Source organism: Neoarius graeffei, chromosome 25 (genome assembly GCF_027579695.1).
Source record: "Neoarius graeffei isolate fNeoGra1 chromosome 25, fNeoGra1.pri, whole genome shotgun sequence".
In the NCBI taxonomy this organism is placed as follows: Eukaryota; Metazoa; Chordata; class Actinopteri; order Siluriformes; family Ariidae; genus Neoarius; species Neoarius graeffei.
The window spans coordinates 37,988,270-38,005,413 of NC_083593.1; the positions used below are offsets into that span (position 1 = coordinate 37,988,270).

At 42.2% G+C, this 17,144-nt stretch overlaps 1 protein-coding gene across 1 annotated transcript in view; it reads left to right on the forward strand.

The window, feature by feature from the left end:
• Positions 1–17,144, forward strand: part of LOC132873227 (roundabout homolog 1-like) — a 430,545-nt gene that overhangs the window by 376,808 nt on the left and 36,593 nt on the right. The window contains exons 14-19 of the mRNA XM_060908586.1: positions 374–540; positions 755–876; positions 10,110–10,344; positions 12,253–12,374; positions 12,625–12,796; positions 16,086–16,283. Coding sequence (XP_060764569.1) covers positions 374–540; positions 755–876; positions 10,110–10,344; positions 12,253–12,374; positions 12,625–12,796; positions 16,086–16,283 — 1,016 coding nt within the window. The remainder of the gene's footprint in view (positions 1–373; positions 541–754; positions 877–10,109; positions 10,345–12,252; positions 12,375–12,624; positions 12,797–16,085; positions 16,284–17,144) is intronic.

The window sequence follows — 17,144 nt, forward strand, 5'->3', positions numbered from 1 at the left end:
TTTTATATCCACTGTATATGTATGCATTAATGTTGTTATAAAAAGCCATGGAAATGTAAGGCTGCTGCTATGGGCTGCAATTCATTTTTATGTACCAAACACTATTATAAATGGAAGTTTACTGGAGCCAGTGATTTGCATTTGCTGCTTTATCTGGTGATAGCCGCTTTGCACAAAATTGATAAAATCTCACTTTAAACGTCAGTGGTTGCTTGTTACTGTTGCTGGAATGGGAAATAAAGTGTGTATAGATCTGTGATTAATATTTTGCATGCTGCGCCATGGCCTCAGAAACACTGTGCCCACTGTGTGCATGGATTCTGATGAGATGACACTACACATTGAGATTTTCTCTCCTCCACTGTAATTATAGCCATGCATCTGGGAGTAGTTGGGTGACTCTTGCTGACCACGTGAAGACTGAATCGTTCACACTGAAGGGTCTAAAGCCTAGTGCAGTGTATCTTTTCCTGGTGAGGGCAGCCAACGCTTACGGCTTGAGCGACCCCAGTCCTATAACAGATGCCATACGAACACAAGGTGATTCTCTAGCATTGTCATCTTTCCTCTCTTCTACCTACAGTAAGAGCTGAGATCAGAACCGGCTCACTACAGTTAGATAATTTTCTTAACTGTTCTATAAACACACGTAGATTTAACTGATTTAATTGATATTTGATCTTCCACCAAGTGCAAATAGCTTTGTTTTTGCTCACGACAATCGTTATTTTCATTAATTTTGTTATTTCTGCAGACACTCCCCCCACCATACAGGGAGTGGACCACCGTCAGATCCAGAAGGAACTGGGAGATGTTGTGGTTCACCTGCACAATCCCACCATCCTGTCATCCTCTTCAGTCAGAGTGCAGTGGACGGTGAGACATGACTAACCTTGCTTCAAATTCCATTCACTACTCAAAGTTAGTGCTTTTGAGGGTGTGTCTGTATACGGATACATGCGTCCTCTAAAGTGCAACAACTATAAGTCTAGGAGAATGAGGGCTAACACATATCATCTTAGACAGGAATGTTATATTATGGCTGATCACCCTGTTCTGTTATACATGAGCTAACATGCCCTTGATTGGCTAGTGTTAAGATCCGGTCCCACGATACCAATAACTATAACTATAATGATAACTATAAATAAATCAGTTCCCTGCAGTTTGTGGTTGGTGGTCATACCAGACCGATAATGATACCTCCAGCCCAGGCCTGTGTTTATCCGTATCGCTGAGATTGCTTCTGGAGCGATTTTTTTCCAGGCCTGGACCTGATCCGATAAAACATCTGACCAATCAGGTAATTGTTTACAAGTGACGTTGTCTGAGCACGTACTATTTTCCCCGGTAATCTTTGTACACCCTTGTTGCATCATGAAGTCACGGAATACAGATTCACGGAAAATTAAAAAAAAAAAGCACAGATCTTTTATTCACGGATATGTGATATTTTCAGTGAAATATCAATAGTAAATTAATAAAGTAAACATATAAATGCAGGTAAGATATTTTAATTATGAACTTCGGCAGTCCAAACATTTGTTTTAGACTATTTAATTTTTAATCCGTGATGCATCATCCATATGAAATCCGTAACCAATCTGTAATATACTGAAACGTCCGTGACCAATCCGTAAATTATTAGCATCTGTGATGCATCCGTATTAAAATCTATAACCACTCTGTATTTTGTATCCTTTTTTATTATATTTCCGTAGTCTGTGACCAATCTGTATTATATCAACCACTAGAGTATGTGTATGAGTTGTTTTGAAGTCCGAGCTGTACAGAATGACCTGGAATAATGTGCTACTACTTGGAAAAAACTTTCATGACTATTCCTAAGTTGCATGCGTTTATTTCCCTGAGTGTCAGGACCAAGCGATATTATAGTCGGGATTATAGGTGTGGTGTGACTGCTCCAGACTGGAACTAAATTCAGGCAGAGGGATATAGTCGTAGCTGTAGTTGTAGTTATAGTTATTGGTGTTGTGGGACCGGACCCTTATACCCTGTTCACACTAGGGATTTTGTACCGATACGAAACTACTTTCGTACCGCAACACCTGTCCACACTAGCAACTATACCGGTACTGTAGCGGTATAACTGTATCGGTACAAAACCCACAAATGTATGGGTTTCGTACCGGTACAGTATCGGTACTGTAGCGGTTCGCTGTAGTGTGGACAGATGAAGCGGCTCTGTATCGATACAAATATAATGCGCATGCGCAAAGTCACACACCTCAATCGATGTCTTCGCTGAATAAAATAGTGAAGAACGGAGATTCGTTTTCTTTGTTTCTTTCTCAACTGCCTTGCACGTTTTATACGATTCGACTGAATAAATGACCACCAGAAATACAGACTGTACACTGACAACAAAAAGCACACACACATTGTTTCATCCATATGGAAGCCGAGAGAGGCCCTTCATATAATCCTTTTTTTTATTCACGTTGTTATCCCGAGATAATGACATAATTAATTCAGGATCTCGAGAAAACAACACAACTAATTCGAGATCTCGAGAAAACAAAACCGTTATTTCGAGATCTCGAGAAAACAAAACAATTATTTCATGATCTCGAGTAAACAGCTGAGAAATGGTTCATTCAGGTGCGCCAAGAGACTTGTGATATACTGACTTTGGGGCTATTTCTCATTCTGTATAGACACAACTTTGGTCATTAGAATGTCTGGAATAACCGATCACCTAATAAGGCAATATTTTGATCAGGGGTTGACACAGGGAGAGATTGCATTAAGTCTTTTAATAAGGGATAATTTCAAAATTAGTCCGCGGCACCTCCGCAGAAGACTGGCCCGGCTTCGTCTCTACCGACGGAGATACAGTGATCCAGCTGAGATCATGAAATAATTGTTTTGTTTTCTCGAGATCACGGAATAATTGTTTTGTTTTCTCGAGATCCCGAAATAACGGATGCCATATATTCTCGGAAAGAAGTTACTCGGTAACCACGGAAACATTTCGCGCACGCGCATTTATACTACCGTGAAAGAAAACGGCAAACATTTCTCGCTAGTGTGGACAGATGCACTAAACTGTACCGGTATACTTTGTATCGATACAGTTATACCACTTTCGTACCGGTATAAGTGTGAACACAGCATACATAAGTCTGATAGATATGGGACAGGATCACAGGTCATCCTTTAAACTTAGACGGAAGGACAACTATTCTCTGGCATCAAATGGCTGTGGCATTGTCAGGATTCAAGCTTTTCAGATACTAACAAGAGGACGAATGCTTAAAATATTGTGCCATTCACGAGGCCCTGCCTGGCTCTGTTTCTCTTCTCTGTCAGTTCTCTTCTTACACATGTAAACATCCTTATTAGCCCAAAAGCCTGTCAGCAACACCCTGTGCTTTGTTATTGTACACCACGTTAGTCATGTTCACTGTATTCAGCAGTGTTTTCAGCAGTAACAGCCTGTGCGTTGCAGCTCCTCTTAAAGCAGACCCACTTGCGGCCTAGTCGGGACCACCTGTGCGGACAAAATGAGTTTTTATCAGCGCAACCGGGAGAGTTTGTTTAAACATTCTCAAGCGCCCTCCGCTTCGCGGCCTGTCAGCCTTTCCATGGCCCATGGACATGAGTTCATCATGATGAATGAGCTGATATAAACATAAGTCAGAGCGAGCGTTCCAAATGCAGACACAGAATGTAAATAGTTTAGCAGTGCCAGAGTGGGGGAGTGGCCAACGGCTTGTGAAATCTGCTTGGGATGTTTGAAAGGAAAGGAAGCTTCCCTTCTCATTAGCCAGTAGTGTGTTCTGTTGATAATATATGGCCGTGGTTTTGTTCCAAAGCACCACAGAAGGGAGTGTGGGCTTCTTCAAAGAGTTTCATATTGCACAAAGCAGGATCGACTGCTTTAGCATTCTTTATACCCCTGTTGAGCTGAAACAGCTGGGTACAGATGAGACCCAATAACCACATACCACCTTGCAACTCCCTGAATGGAAGTGTATCATACTGCTTGCCCTCTCCTCCTTGAGTGTGCTGGGAGTGTTGATTGTGCACCGTGGTGGTATGCTAACCAGTCGCAGTGTGAGAGGAATCGGGAGCTGTTGGTGATAGTGATCTCATGCTGTGGTTTTGCAACGGGACACTGTCTGAGCTCTTCCACATGCATGTGCCCTCGTAGACTACAGGATAATCCTGTCTTTGCAAGCCGCCAGCCCACAGTGGCTCAAGGCCATGTTATTTATCAGGGCTGAGATTGCTGTTTGCATGCACATGTGGTTTATAATTATGCCCTTCTGGTCAGGATCCTAGCATGGGTCTGTGAGAACAGGCTTCAGACCAGTGGTTTCAACAAATGAATCATAAATGGAAGGGGTTTAATAAGGGTTTATTGCACTCGCTGAAGAGTTTTACCACCTCATGTCTTGTTTAGTCATTATTCAGAGTCAGTGACTTGCATAAGTCCAAGGGTTAGATTCTTATTTATGCAGGGAAAGTTACACATATTCAGAGTTGTGCTACACAGGTGTATTTAATGTATTGAATAGTGAATTTCTTTTTATTTTTGTAAGCATAGTCCAAAGCATGCATTTCAATGTGATATTGACCAGTAACAGGAGATTTAAAACTGCGTCTTGTTCAAGCCAATATCGCTCAAGAAAAATGGATTGAATGAAAATATCTCGCAGGTAAACAAATTGAGCTAAAAGTCGGTCTTTATGTCTGTCCTTTATAAAAAAAAGCTACATGTTGAAATTGTTCTTAACAATATAATCACAAAAGTGATGAAAATAGACGGGAATATTTTTTGTCAGCCAGGGCGCTATATCATAAAAATGGTGCCTACTGCCATCTGGCAAGGCACACTGCAATACAGATGTGAGTGGGGAGTCAAACTCTCGCGGTTACCAGAGGACTAGTCCCCCACTGTAACCCTAGCTATGTAATATAGGCAAGAGGCCAAGGTCTATGAAATGGAGATCGGCACCGCCAAACGCACCATGAATGATGCGGGAAGGACTTTGATTGATTGATTGATTGATTGATTGATTGAGGGCGCTATAACTCCATCATGCGTGATGTCATTTTCCGTGAGCACAGCAGAGGTGTACAAGTGCATGGCACTAGGTGTACTAGTGTCAGTAGGACGAAGTATTCTGTCAGGGACACTGAGCTGTATATAAAAATCTGGAAAGCTTATATGGAGCACTTGCATGTGACGTCACAGTCGATCCAGATTGTGATAGACGCCATCGTGTCGGTCAAACGCCATATTCCGCCTTCTACTTCTACTTTTACTTCTACCTTTTCTTCTGGAAAACTCTACTATATACAATTCTACTACAACGGCTGCGGCTACAAGCTCTCCCTACCTGTGCACGTTTTTTATGTTTTTTGTGTGTATTTTTGCGTGTTGTTCGTCTGTACCGGACTTCAATATCCACTACAACCGTATGGACTTACTGGACATTGGTTTCCAGCAGAAAATGACGGTTTGTAGCGATTTCCATCGCATGCACAACATTCCGGACGAGAAAAAAAAAAACATTCCGGACGAGAAAAAAAAATAATAATAACATTCCGGACGAGACAGCGAGGTCTCCGTGGATTGTTATTGGAAGCAAAGCGAAGGAGGCGGCGCCGGGAGCAGAAGCAAAAGCGAGGCTGCAGGCAGAGCCGGCCTGTTGACTAAGCTCAGAAAACAGCTACTCAAACCTCCACTGCCAAGCCTCTACCTCTCCAACGCCAGATCCATGTAAACAAGACGGACGATTTGGAATTACCTTATTCTATTCTATAATCGGCTGGTCAGTGCTATACTCAATACTTAAGTGACTTACCCGTCCAATGAGAATTATTTTCTTGTTTACAAGATGCCACATCTGAGTCGCTGACAAATCCTGAATTTCTGTAAAGAAAACTGTCCAGAGATTTATAAGCACGCAGTGCTTCACCACTGAACAGCGAGGGAAAGTTGATGAGGTAATCATACACGTCCGGGTATTCCGCTGGCAGTTCAAAATCCGGTCGTGAAAACTCCGTCCGGAAAGCCATAAGGGTCACAAATCTGTAGATCGTTTATTTTAGACATATATCTAGTTATCTGTTCATTAGAAAAATGAGCCGTGTAGTCCGTCGGCTGAAATTTATCCATTCTGTACACGAGTGCAGCAGTATTCAGTGGTGTTTTTGACCGACAAGATGGGGGTTGTGTACTTTCCGGTCACGTGACTGCAAGATCTCTATAGAGGATGTGCAGTCACGTGACCCGCACGTGTGTACTCCGCCATATTGGACGGCATCAGGATTGTTTACCTTGCGCAAGCATAATGGATCCAGGGAGTAATCCCCAAGAAAATTCGGAAAATACCCCATCTACATCGCGCGATTACTTGTCTAAGTTTGTTCAGCATCTTGAAGGTGACGTGAGGCAGCATTACGTGGAAAAGTGTTCCAGGTTAGGGATTGCTGATCCGTACAACTTGCCGCAATCCTTGTTCAGGGAAATTCGGAGCTGCGGTGCAGGCGATTTGTCCGATCTGGCCTACCACGACATTTACAATTTTCTTGTTAATCGTGAATCATGTTACACTGGCAAAGCCCTCAAAGCTTACAAGAGCCTGGAAGCTTATAAATATTTTGTTGCGGGATGGGTATCCCAACTATACCTCTGGAAGGTTCCGAAGAAGAATGTCTACTTGATAACCTCACGGGTAAGTGGCATTAAGACGTTTATCATAAAGAGACTATGCAGGACGTTTTATCGTAAGAATGTTCGAAATCTAAATTCAGTTCCAGATAATGACGGGGTTGTAAATATGTATGTTTTTGTCTGAAAAACAGTAAATCAGAAAGCTGCGCACGTTTGCGCGGAAGCTGCGGAAATGTGCGCAGCTTTCTGATTTACTGTTTTCTTCTCATACTTCCTGTTTCATGGACTGTAACGGCATTTGCTCATTTAGTAATTTTAATACAGAATTTACTCTGATGAAATTATTCAGACACTCCAACGCCCCCCCTAAAAAAAAAAATCGAATCTGCGCGATTCAGCCGTGAAAAAGGTGCATCTGCCGTTTGCATCCCTGTTTAAACTCATAGGTTAACCGACTTTAACCGGCTAATGAGGCTTGGTGGTCGGTCAAGATTTTTTTTAGTTTTCGCCATCCCTACTATGGATTGGCCTTTCAAAGGCATATATGAGCCAAAAAGATAAAACATTGTCATAGACTAGGCCAGGGTAGTAGGGCTAGGCATAGCCATTTTAAACGTTAGCGATCAAGCGGACTGACGGCCACAAACACTGTTCTGTCTAGTTTCTAAGTATGCAGTTATCATTCAATCTGAAAATCAACTTAACAGATGTACTAGGAGTATTGAATTAGAAGATTACACCTACCTGATATGAAGTGTTCACTACAAATTCGGCTGGTAGAACTGGGGTACCAGTTTTCTCTTCGCACAGCGGACACCCATTTTGCGCGTCTCTCCTCGTCTGCGGGGAATCTATAAAATGATAGGCCCTCCTTTTGGCCCTGTCTATTGGTACAACCAAATGCTGAACAAGATATAACCATTCTTGAAAGATCTACTCCCACACACTTGATAATTAGAACGGGTTCGTCTAAGTTCTATGCACGGCCTTGCCATCCAAGATGGCAGATAAACAAATATCACGTGACCTCATGACGTCACGTGCACGCTCTCTATAGGCTCATCAGAGTGAAGCCATCTGGCCGCCATCTTACCACTCACATTGCGGAGCGGAACGGTCATTTAGACCATCCTTTCTCAACCGGGGTGCCATCTGGCTTCGTTAGGGGTGCCGTCAAAAAATTTTATATTCTAACATTGAAATAAATAAAATGAATTAAAATTCCAAAAAACGATAGTTACACTAATGCAGATCATCCAGTGGACTTCAGTGGCGACTATGATATTGAATTTACACTTTGTTGAATTAATTCAATATCATAGTCGCCACTGAAGTCCACTCGATCCTTGTTTACCGTCAATGGATCGGTCACTCGTCAAACAGTCCGCCAGAATCCGAGTAGGGAATGGCTGAGTGTAGCTGTCAGTCAAACACAAGTTAGCCAATGGGAATGCATTCCTGGACAGCCCACCCACACGTGAAGTTTGTGCCAAAACTGCAAGCAAAAAGTCAGGGAGCGCAAACGAGAAAGCTGGAATCGCAACCAAAATAAATTACGTCAAGCAAAACTGAGAAAGACGCGGAACAAAAATAAAAGGTTTCTGAAGAGTAATAGACTGATATTTTGCACGATTACATGAATAATTTGTTTGCCAGTCTAAAAAAATTGACTTTTTTTGTTTTTTTTGTATTTTGATTTGTCGTTTTTGTTTGATATTTCAAAAGTATTGTATGAACATTTTGGCATAAAATTTATTCCGTATAAGTGCAGAAGATCTTTATTGTAAAGAAAAGTGCAAGCAGGCAAACAGTCCAAATCGGCAGGCATATATCGTGAATGGTAAAACAGGCAAAAGGTCGAGCGAGGCACAAACAGAATATCGTAGACAGAAACAGGGTGAAAAACAAGGAACAGGAATCAGAATCCAGGAAATCGGTCAGGAAACAAGGCTTGGTAATGTGTCACAACAATGCAATACTTCGCAAAGTAAGTCTGCATTCGGAGTCGTTATTTAGGCGCACTGATTGCGCCTTAATCCCGTGTAGGTGTGTCATTCGTGGCACGCGTGTGAGTCAGTTCTGAGCGCGTGCTGTCCAGGGCGCACCTGAGAGTCTTTCTGTTGTTACAACTAGACTATAGTATACGGTAATATTGTGGTCTAGCGTGACTTCTCGGTCAATCTGTTTGCATTTCTTTACAAAAATTATGGCAATGCAGTATTAGAAAAGGAATCAAAATAAAGTAGTGGCTTGTTTATTGCCTGTTTATTAAAAAAAATTACCTGCTTATCTTCCATCATTTTGATGCATGACATGGTATGCTGTCATGCGGAATCCTACATCACGCAGCGCTGCCCTCCTTTTCGTCTCCTAATACATCTATGTATCTGGCTAATCAAGTATGGCCACACCCATGGAAATGGCCCAATGGACTGATGTTACAACTTTAACATGTTTTTTAAGCTAAAGTCGGCTTATTTTTATTGTCTAGAACATCTTGTATTAATGTATAATGATGACATTTTATAACCCCATAAATTCAAAATTTCCTGGTAAATCGTTTGAACTGTAAGGTCAGAATCATGTGCAATTGTGACACAGTTCTGTTTTCGGCAAACGCTAACTATACATGTGCAAATCCTGTGAAACTGTCCACAATTTCAGCATTAAATCCTGATCTTTAAAGGGGAACTGAAGTCATTTTTAAACTTGCTTTATTTCTTAATTAACGTGTTATTCAGTTACGTTTTCGGTTTTGGTAACCTTATATCGTGACTCGTATTGGCAACTAATTGCAATTAAATATTATACTTATCGGCCTATTTGGTTTTTAGCCACGTTGAATTTAGTTCGTTTGGTCCACGGCAGGCGTCGCTTATCCGCTCGATCTTCGCGAGACCTCGAAACGTGAAGTGTCAGCCAGGTGTCAGTGCCGCCATTTTGAAAACTGTTTTCCAAACGAAATATTGCACAAAAACGAGTTTAAATGACGATTACTGCCTACTTTTTTCAAACTTTCCTGATTGCTATCAAAACAAACAAAACTTCTGGCTTGATTATATCAGCATTTGAAAGGGGGCGCGCACGTCTTTTGATAATGTTGGCAGATGTTGGTCACTTTGATTTCCGCTGTACGTTTTACTTCCGTCCTACGATGTCTCGCACAGGTCTCAGTGAATCTCATTTACGGCCATTGCTTTGACATATGGACTGATATATTACAGAGCATATTTCAAACACTCATAACTTGCTATAGCAGTGACAAAATAGCTATCAAAAATGCATTCCTATATTTAATAAAATGAGATAAATTGAATTTTGATGATAAAAAATTTGCCTTCAGTTATCCTTTAAATATAACTGACACCACTATGTTTTAAAACCTGTCACTGAAATGTAATCTTAATCATTTTTTATTAGCCTTTGACTCTGTGTGTTATGTTCTCTCCCCTTTGTCTAGGTGGAGCAACAGTCTCAGTACATTCAGGGCTACAAGGTCATGTACAGGCCATCATCGGAGTCTGGCGAGCCCCGCGGTCAGTGGGGAGTATTTGAAGTGCGCACTCCTGGCGAGGATGGTGCTGTTGTTCCTCAACTCAAAAAGGGCGTCACTTATGAGTTTAAAGTCCGTCCATTCTTTGACGAATTCCAGGGAGCTGACAGTGAGGTCAAGGTGGTCAAAACTTTAGAGGAGGGTGAGTGCAATGATGAGCAAGCAAGTCCTTTATGAAGGAATGCTGCAAGGTCAATTTTCTCACAATCATTCTCACTCTTCAAGCATTGCATTTGTTATTTACACGCCACTAACTGCCTCGATTAGATGGTTAATCATTATTCCAGCTCATGCATTAGCAGCAGCAGCGGAGATGACGTGTGTAATAAACTAGAAATGCAGAAGATGCATTTTGTGATGATATCATTAATGTGGCTAATGCAGAGGTCACTGGAGGACCGTCGGTTTTATGCACTTTGTGTGTGCGTGTTCTAATAAACCACAGTTGTTTTGAAAGTCTTGTGGTGAGTATATTTAACAGTTATTCCACGAAATCGATTCGTACATGAGCTGATAGCCGATTAGGTGTGTAGCACCGAGTTATTTTTTGCAAATTCGATAAATTAAAACAGTTCAACAACATCTAAGGCTTAAAGATGAAGAATGTAAATAAACCTGCGAAATGACAGGAGCAATTTGTGAAAAATGCTATAATAATAATAATTCTTGAAAATTAAAAAGATACCCGTACATTCTTACCATCAAATACTTTCATTCCATATTTTGTTGCTTTTTTGTACTTTTTGGGGTTTTGTTTTCGAGTAGAGTTTTTATTTCGTCCTTGGTTGGTTCAGCAACGTGCTCCGCCATTTTGTTTTTCTCTACTCACGGTATATGAGCTGATAGCCTGGTAGTAGAGTAGCCAATCAGAGTGCGCGATTGCTCATATCCAGTGAATGTGGATAGAATAATAAAAAAATGCTACATCGTGCCATGGATTTCAGCTGTCTAAAGTACAAATTCATCTCATCTCATTATCTCTAGCCGCTTTATCCTTCTACAGGGTCGCAGGCAAGCTGGAGCCTATCCCAGCTGACTACGGGCAAAAGGCAGGGTACACCCTGGACAAGTCGCCAGGTCATCACAGGGCTGACACATAGACAACCATTCACACTCACATCTACAGTCAATTTAGAGTCACCAGTTAACCTAACCTGCATGTCTTTGGACTGTGGGGGAAACCGGAGCAAACACTGGGAGAACATGCAAACTCCGCACAGAAAGGCCCTCGCCGGCCCCGGGGCTTGAACCCAGGACCTTCTTGCTGTGAGGCGATAGCGCTAACCACTACACCACCGTGCTGCCCAAGTACAAATTGTGTAGCTAATTGTTTTGCGAGTTCTTCCAGCTAGACCTAGACCTCGACGTGCTAGCACCCCTACAGTATGAGTTATATTTAAGAATAAAGTGAGGAAGCTGCTCAGCCTGAAGGCAAACTGACTCATTCTAATTACACTCATCAGCCTCATACCCTGTAACTTTCTAATTAATTCTTTAATTCTCCAGAAGAATAAGCAGCAAATTGAGCTCCCCCAGACATTTCCTGATGTCAGAAATACATATTTGCACTTCACCTCACCAGCTGTGGATTTATATGACCCTTAAGGCCAAGAATGTCTGCAGTTAAGTGTAGAGAATGTGTGAGTGCAATTTTCAAGGCTGTTATTTTGACACAAATCGCACACACACACAGAGAGAGAGAGAGAGAGAGATGCCGTCTAGGAAAATGAAGTCTTGACTCCAGTAATCAAAAACTCTGCAAGGAAACTTAAAGCGGTTTCACTGCAGGGTGGAGGAGAGCAGAGGCTCATTATTCAAAAGCAACTCACAGCATGGAAAAACTGTGCCCTGAAAGTTTTGCCATCAATTTTGGGTCATGCCTCTGCATTCATGACAACGCTGGCTAGGAAAAGGCAATGACAGACTTGTATCTTAAGGCATAGCGGTCCGTCTAATGCAACAGCCTGGAAAATGGGGCCAAATGGACTGAAATAAAAAAAAATAAGATGGCTAACATTAGCTTCACCTGGATATCTTTTCATCATCGCAGCTCCCAGCGGTGCCCCACGTGGAGTTACCGTGACGAAGAGCGACACCAACGGGACAGCCATCCTGGTCGCCTGGCAACCACCTCCAGAGGAGCAGCAGAACGGAGTGGTCCAGGAGTACAAGGTAACACGAGGACATCACTGCTCTCAGACCACAGAGGGTGCTATATTGTATAGGTAGTGGAAATATAGGAAGTAATCGAATGCAACTGAAGCGATATACAGACCCCTAGTGGCAAAACTGATCAAGTGGCACTTTAAAAGTAAATAAGTGGCTTGTTTTATTATAAATGAAGTGTTTTATTAACTCTATTTAGAAGACTGATGCCTGATAATCATAGCTGAAGATTTTCCATTTTTTGACCCCACTGTAGATTTGGTGCCTGGGCAATGAGAGTCGATACCATGTCAACCGTACCGTGGACGGCTCCACTTTTTCTGTCGTCATCCCCAGTTTGTCGCCTGGCATTCGCTACAGCGTGGAGGTCGCTGCCAGCAATGGAGCTGGACCAGGGGTCAAGAGTGATGTCACCTTCTTTCAGCTGGGTTAGATAACGTTATTCACAAGTCTGTGATTCTTAACTGCCAACTACAGCAAAATCCTGGATCAATTAATTTTTTGAGAAAGTTTGGAAATAATATATTGAGTCACTGGTTAATTAGCTACAACTATTTTGTAAAACAAATTATTGAATGGAGCACAACTACAGGATCACAACCGCTGGTGCCACACACGCTACCTTGTAACTGCCATATCCGTGAGAATAGAAGTGATGTTCCCAAATGTTATCTGGTCAGCAGTTGTCTTATACGGTAGTGATCCCATTCCACTAATATGCAGTGCTTTGCATAAGTATTAACACCCCCACCACCTTTTTTTTTTCTTTTTCACAATTTGTTGTGTTACAACTGGAGTTGAAATGGAATTGTAACGGTTCCCTAAGCGTGGGTGGAGCACAGAGGACGGCAGGACAGAGATCAGGTTCACACTAAGGCTTTATTGCCACACTTTTCAGTCTAACAATCTTTCACACGAACAGACACACACATAACCAGTGTCTAGTTCGGGGGTGAGCTCCTCTGCTCTTGCTCTCCCTCCTTAAGTAGGGCGCGGTCACTGGGAAGACACACACAAACACAGGTTAATTGATGTCAGGTGTAGTGATTCTGCCACTTACCTTCCCTGACTCCGCCCTCCTGTCACAGACCGGCGCTTGACCACGCCCCCTCTGCCACAGGAATTTACATGGATTATATTCATTAATCTACACAAAACTTGTTGAAATTGTACCCAAAAAACCCATGTATTGACCCATGGTAGTGAACATGTATGTAACTAATAAATGTTATGCATTATGTATATAACATTTTATTCTATCCACATTCACTGGATATGAGCAATCGCGCGCTTTGATTGGCTACTCTACTACTAGGATATCAGCTCATATACTGTGAGAGGAGAAAAACAAAATGGTGGAACGTGTTGCTGAACCAACCGAGGATGTAATAACAACTCTACTCAAAAACAAAACCCAAAAAAATACAAAAAAAAAAAGGAACAAAATATGGAATAAAAGTACAGTGGTACCTCGGGTTACGAACGTAATTCGTTCTTTGACTCTGTTCGCGAACCGAATTAATTTTTCCCATTGAAATTAATGTAAATCCAATTAATCCATTCACTGGCCCCAGAAACATAGGGGTTTTTTTTGTAATTTTTTATGGGTTTATGTGTGGAAAAAATACAGAAAGGAATTAAAGATAACCTTAATTATAGAAAAATACAGTAATACTAAAATAAAACATAATTGTACAGTACACTTTACCTTTGTGGTTGATAGTTGCTTGGCGAGATCAGAAACACAAACACCACGTTCATGTTTTATTATTTCCTTCTTCGTTTCAACAGTAATACCTTTAGGCTTCTTAACAGCACTAACACTTTTCACTTTCTTGGGGGCCATAATGAGGGTTAATTTAATGCAAAAAAGAAATCGTATCAACACAACGCAATGACGAACAATGTTCACAGCGCGCCACCTTGAGTACAACTGATGCTGCCGCACGCCTCACGTGGTGCAGAAGCCCGCCAGTTTGGGCGTTCGTGCATCGAAGCATCGTTCGCGAATCGAAGCAAAATTTGTTCGGAAATGGTGTTCGTAGCCCGATTTGTTCGTGAATAGGGACGTTCGTGACCCGAGGTTTGACTGTATTTGATAGTAAAACTGTATCTTTTTTTTTTTTCAAGATTTATTATAATAGCATTTTTCACAAATTACTACTGTCATTTCACCGGATTGTTTACGTTCTAAGCAGAGATGATTTTGTCAGACGTTTTGTATAAAGTTTTTATTTATCGAATTTGCAGAAAATAACAATAAAAATGCTCCATTTCTCAAAATCCAGTGAATGTGGATAGAATAAAACAGTTATTCCACTCAATCTCATCGTACATAGCTTATAGCTGACTCGGTGCTACGCGCTTCATCGGCTATCAGCTCATGTACGACTCGATTTCGTGGAATAACTGTTAAATATATTATGGAAAATTAAAAGGTAAAAAATCCCAAAATAAGTCCATTTCAGTTCCAGTTTATAAGACTACACAGTGTGTAAAAGTTCAAGAGGGTGTGAATTTTTATGCAAGGCACTGCACGTAGCAAGTAGAGGCATGTTGACAAATTGTGTCGATTGTGTACACAGTGTGGATACACTGGCGTGCAGTTTATATTATATACAGTTTTTGCAGACTCGACCTGTCGCTGTTTGCAGGTCTTTACTCATCTCATCTCATTATCTGTAGCCGCTTTATCTTGTTCTACAGGGTCGCAGGCAAGCTGGAGCCTATCCCAGCTGACTACGGGCGAAAGGCGGGGTACACCCTGGACAAGTCGCCAGGTCATCACAGGGCTGACACATAGACACAGACAACCATTCGCACTCACATTCACACCTACGGTCAATTTAGAGCAGGGGTGTCCAAACTGATCCATAAAGGGCCGTGTGGCTGCAGGTTTTCATTCCAGCCATGCAGCAGCACAGCTGATTTGGCTTATTCAATCAACTGACACACCCACCCTTTAATCAAGGGTGGGTGTGGCTGCAAGTATTTGACTGTGTGAAGACAGTTCAGTTGATTGAATGAGCCAAGTCAGGTGTGCTGCTGGATGGCTGGAATGAAAACCTGCAGCCATACGGCCCTTTATGGATCAGTTTGGACACCCCTGATTTAGAGTCACCAGTTAACCTAACCTGCATGTCTTTGGACTGTGGGGGAAACCGGAGCACCCGGAGGAAACCCACACGGACACGGGGAGAACATGCAAACTCCACACAGAAAGGCCCTCGTCGGCCACGGGGCTCAAACCCAGGACCTTCTTGCTGTGAGGCGACAGCGCTAACCACTACACCACCGTGCCGCCCCAGGTCTTTACTTTAATACAAAAAAGGAAAACAAAAAGAAAGAAAAAACTAACCTGGCATTTACAACACTTCCTGCAATTTTAATCAAGCCTCAAATAATTCTAGTCTTGCTTATCAGTTCTTTTGTAGGTTATGCAACTAATACAACACACACACACACACACACACACACAGCTATTAAACTAGAGCACTTTAGTGCTGTAGTACACAATTGAGCGTTGTTACCTTGAAGCACTTATCATCTCGGGGCCATTATGTATTTATCAACTCTTTTATCTGGTATGTTTAATCAAGCCCACTTGTGTTTTAGAGGCTGTAAGTGGAAACACTTTGCGTTCAACAGTTCCATCTGACATAAAGATTCATATTAAACATTCTCATTCATGTTTATTATCAACGTGCCATTTTGCAGACTCATCTGGCCAGGTGTGGGACAAGTTCGATGACCAGGGCACTTTTTCCAACATCTCTGATGTGGTGAAACAGCCTGCTTTCATCGCAGGCATCGGCGCCACCTGCTGGGTGGTGCTCATGGTCTTCAGTGTGTGGCTCTATAGGCACCGGAAGAAAAGGAGCGGCCTCAGCAGCAGCTATGCTGGCATTCGTAAAGGTGTGTCGCTGGCAATCTTATTGCTGTAATTATTCTAAGTAGGTTGGTGGTGGTGGTGGTGGTGTACAGTACATCAGAAATGTAATAAAGGTTAAAAATACTTGCATAAACTGTATTACATGATTGGAGGAAGTGATGTTCATAACTTTGGATTGAATCAAAGGGCATAGGTTTTCTACTTCAAATATGATACTTTCCGTGTTTGAATTTACTACAGGTTTTCTTTCCAACCATGGTCTAATCAACTGGTCTTGAGCTTAACTTCTACTTAGTTGGAATGAAAATATTTCGCTACACTGGCTCTTTAAGGATGGGATTGGAAACCAGTATTTCAGCTTAGTCCCTGAATCCTAAAACAGGTGTATTATTGTGTTCAGGTCGTTACCCATCTCATCTCATTATCTCTAGCCGCTTTATCCTGTTCTACAGGGTCGCAGGCAAGCTGGAGCCTATCCCAGCTGACTACAGGCGAAAGGCAGGGTACACCCTGGACAAGTCACCAGGTCATCACAGGGCTGACACATAGACACAGACAACCATTCACACTCACATTCACACCTACGGTCAATTTAGAGTCACCAGTTAACCTAACCTGCATGTCTTTGGACTGTGGGGGAAACCGGAGCACCCGGAGGAAACCCACGCAGACACGGGGAGAACATGCAAACTCCACACAGAAAGGCCCTCACCGGCCACGGGGCTCGAACCCGGACCTTCTTGCTGTAAGGTGACAGCGCTAACCACTACACCACCGTGCCGCCCTTCAGGTCGTTACACTTTAAACAAATCAGTATCTGAAACAGAATCAGAATACGAATTAAAATCAGTATCTGAATCAGTACATGGGGAAGCCATGGCCTA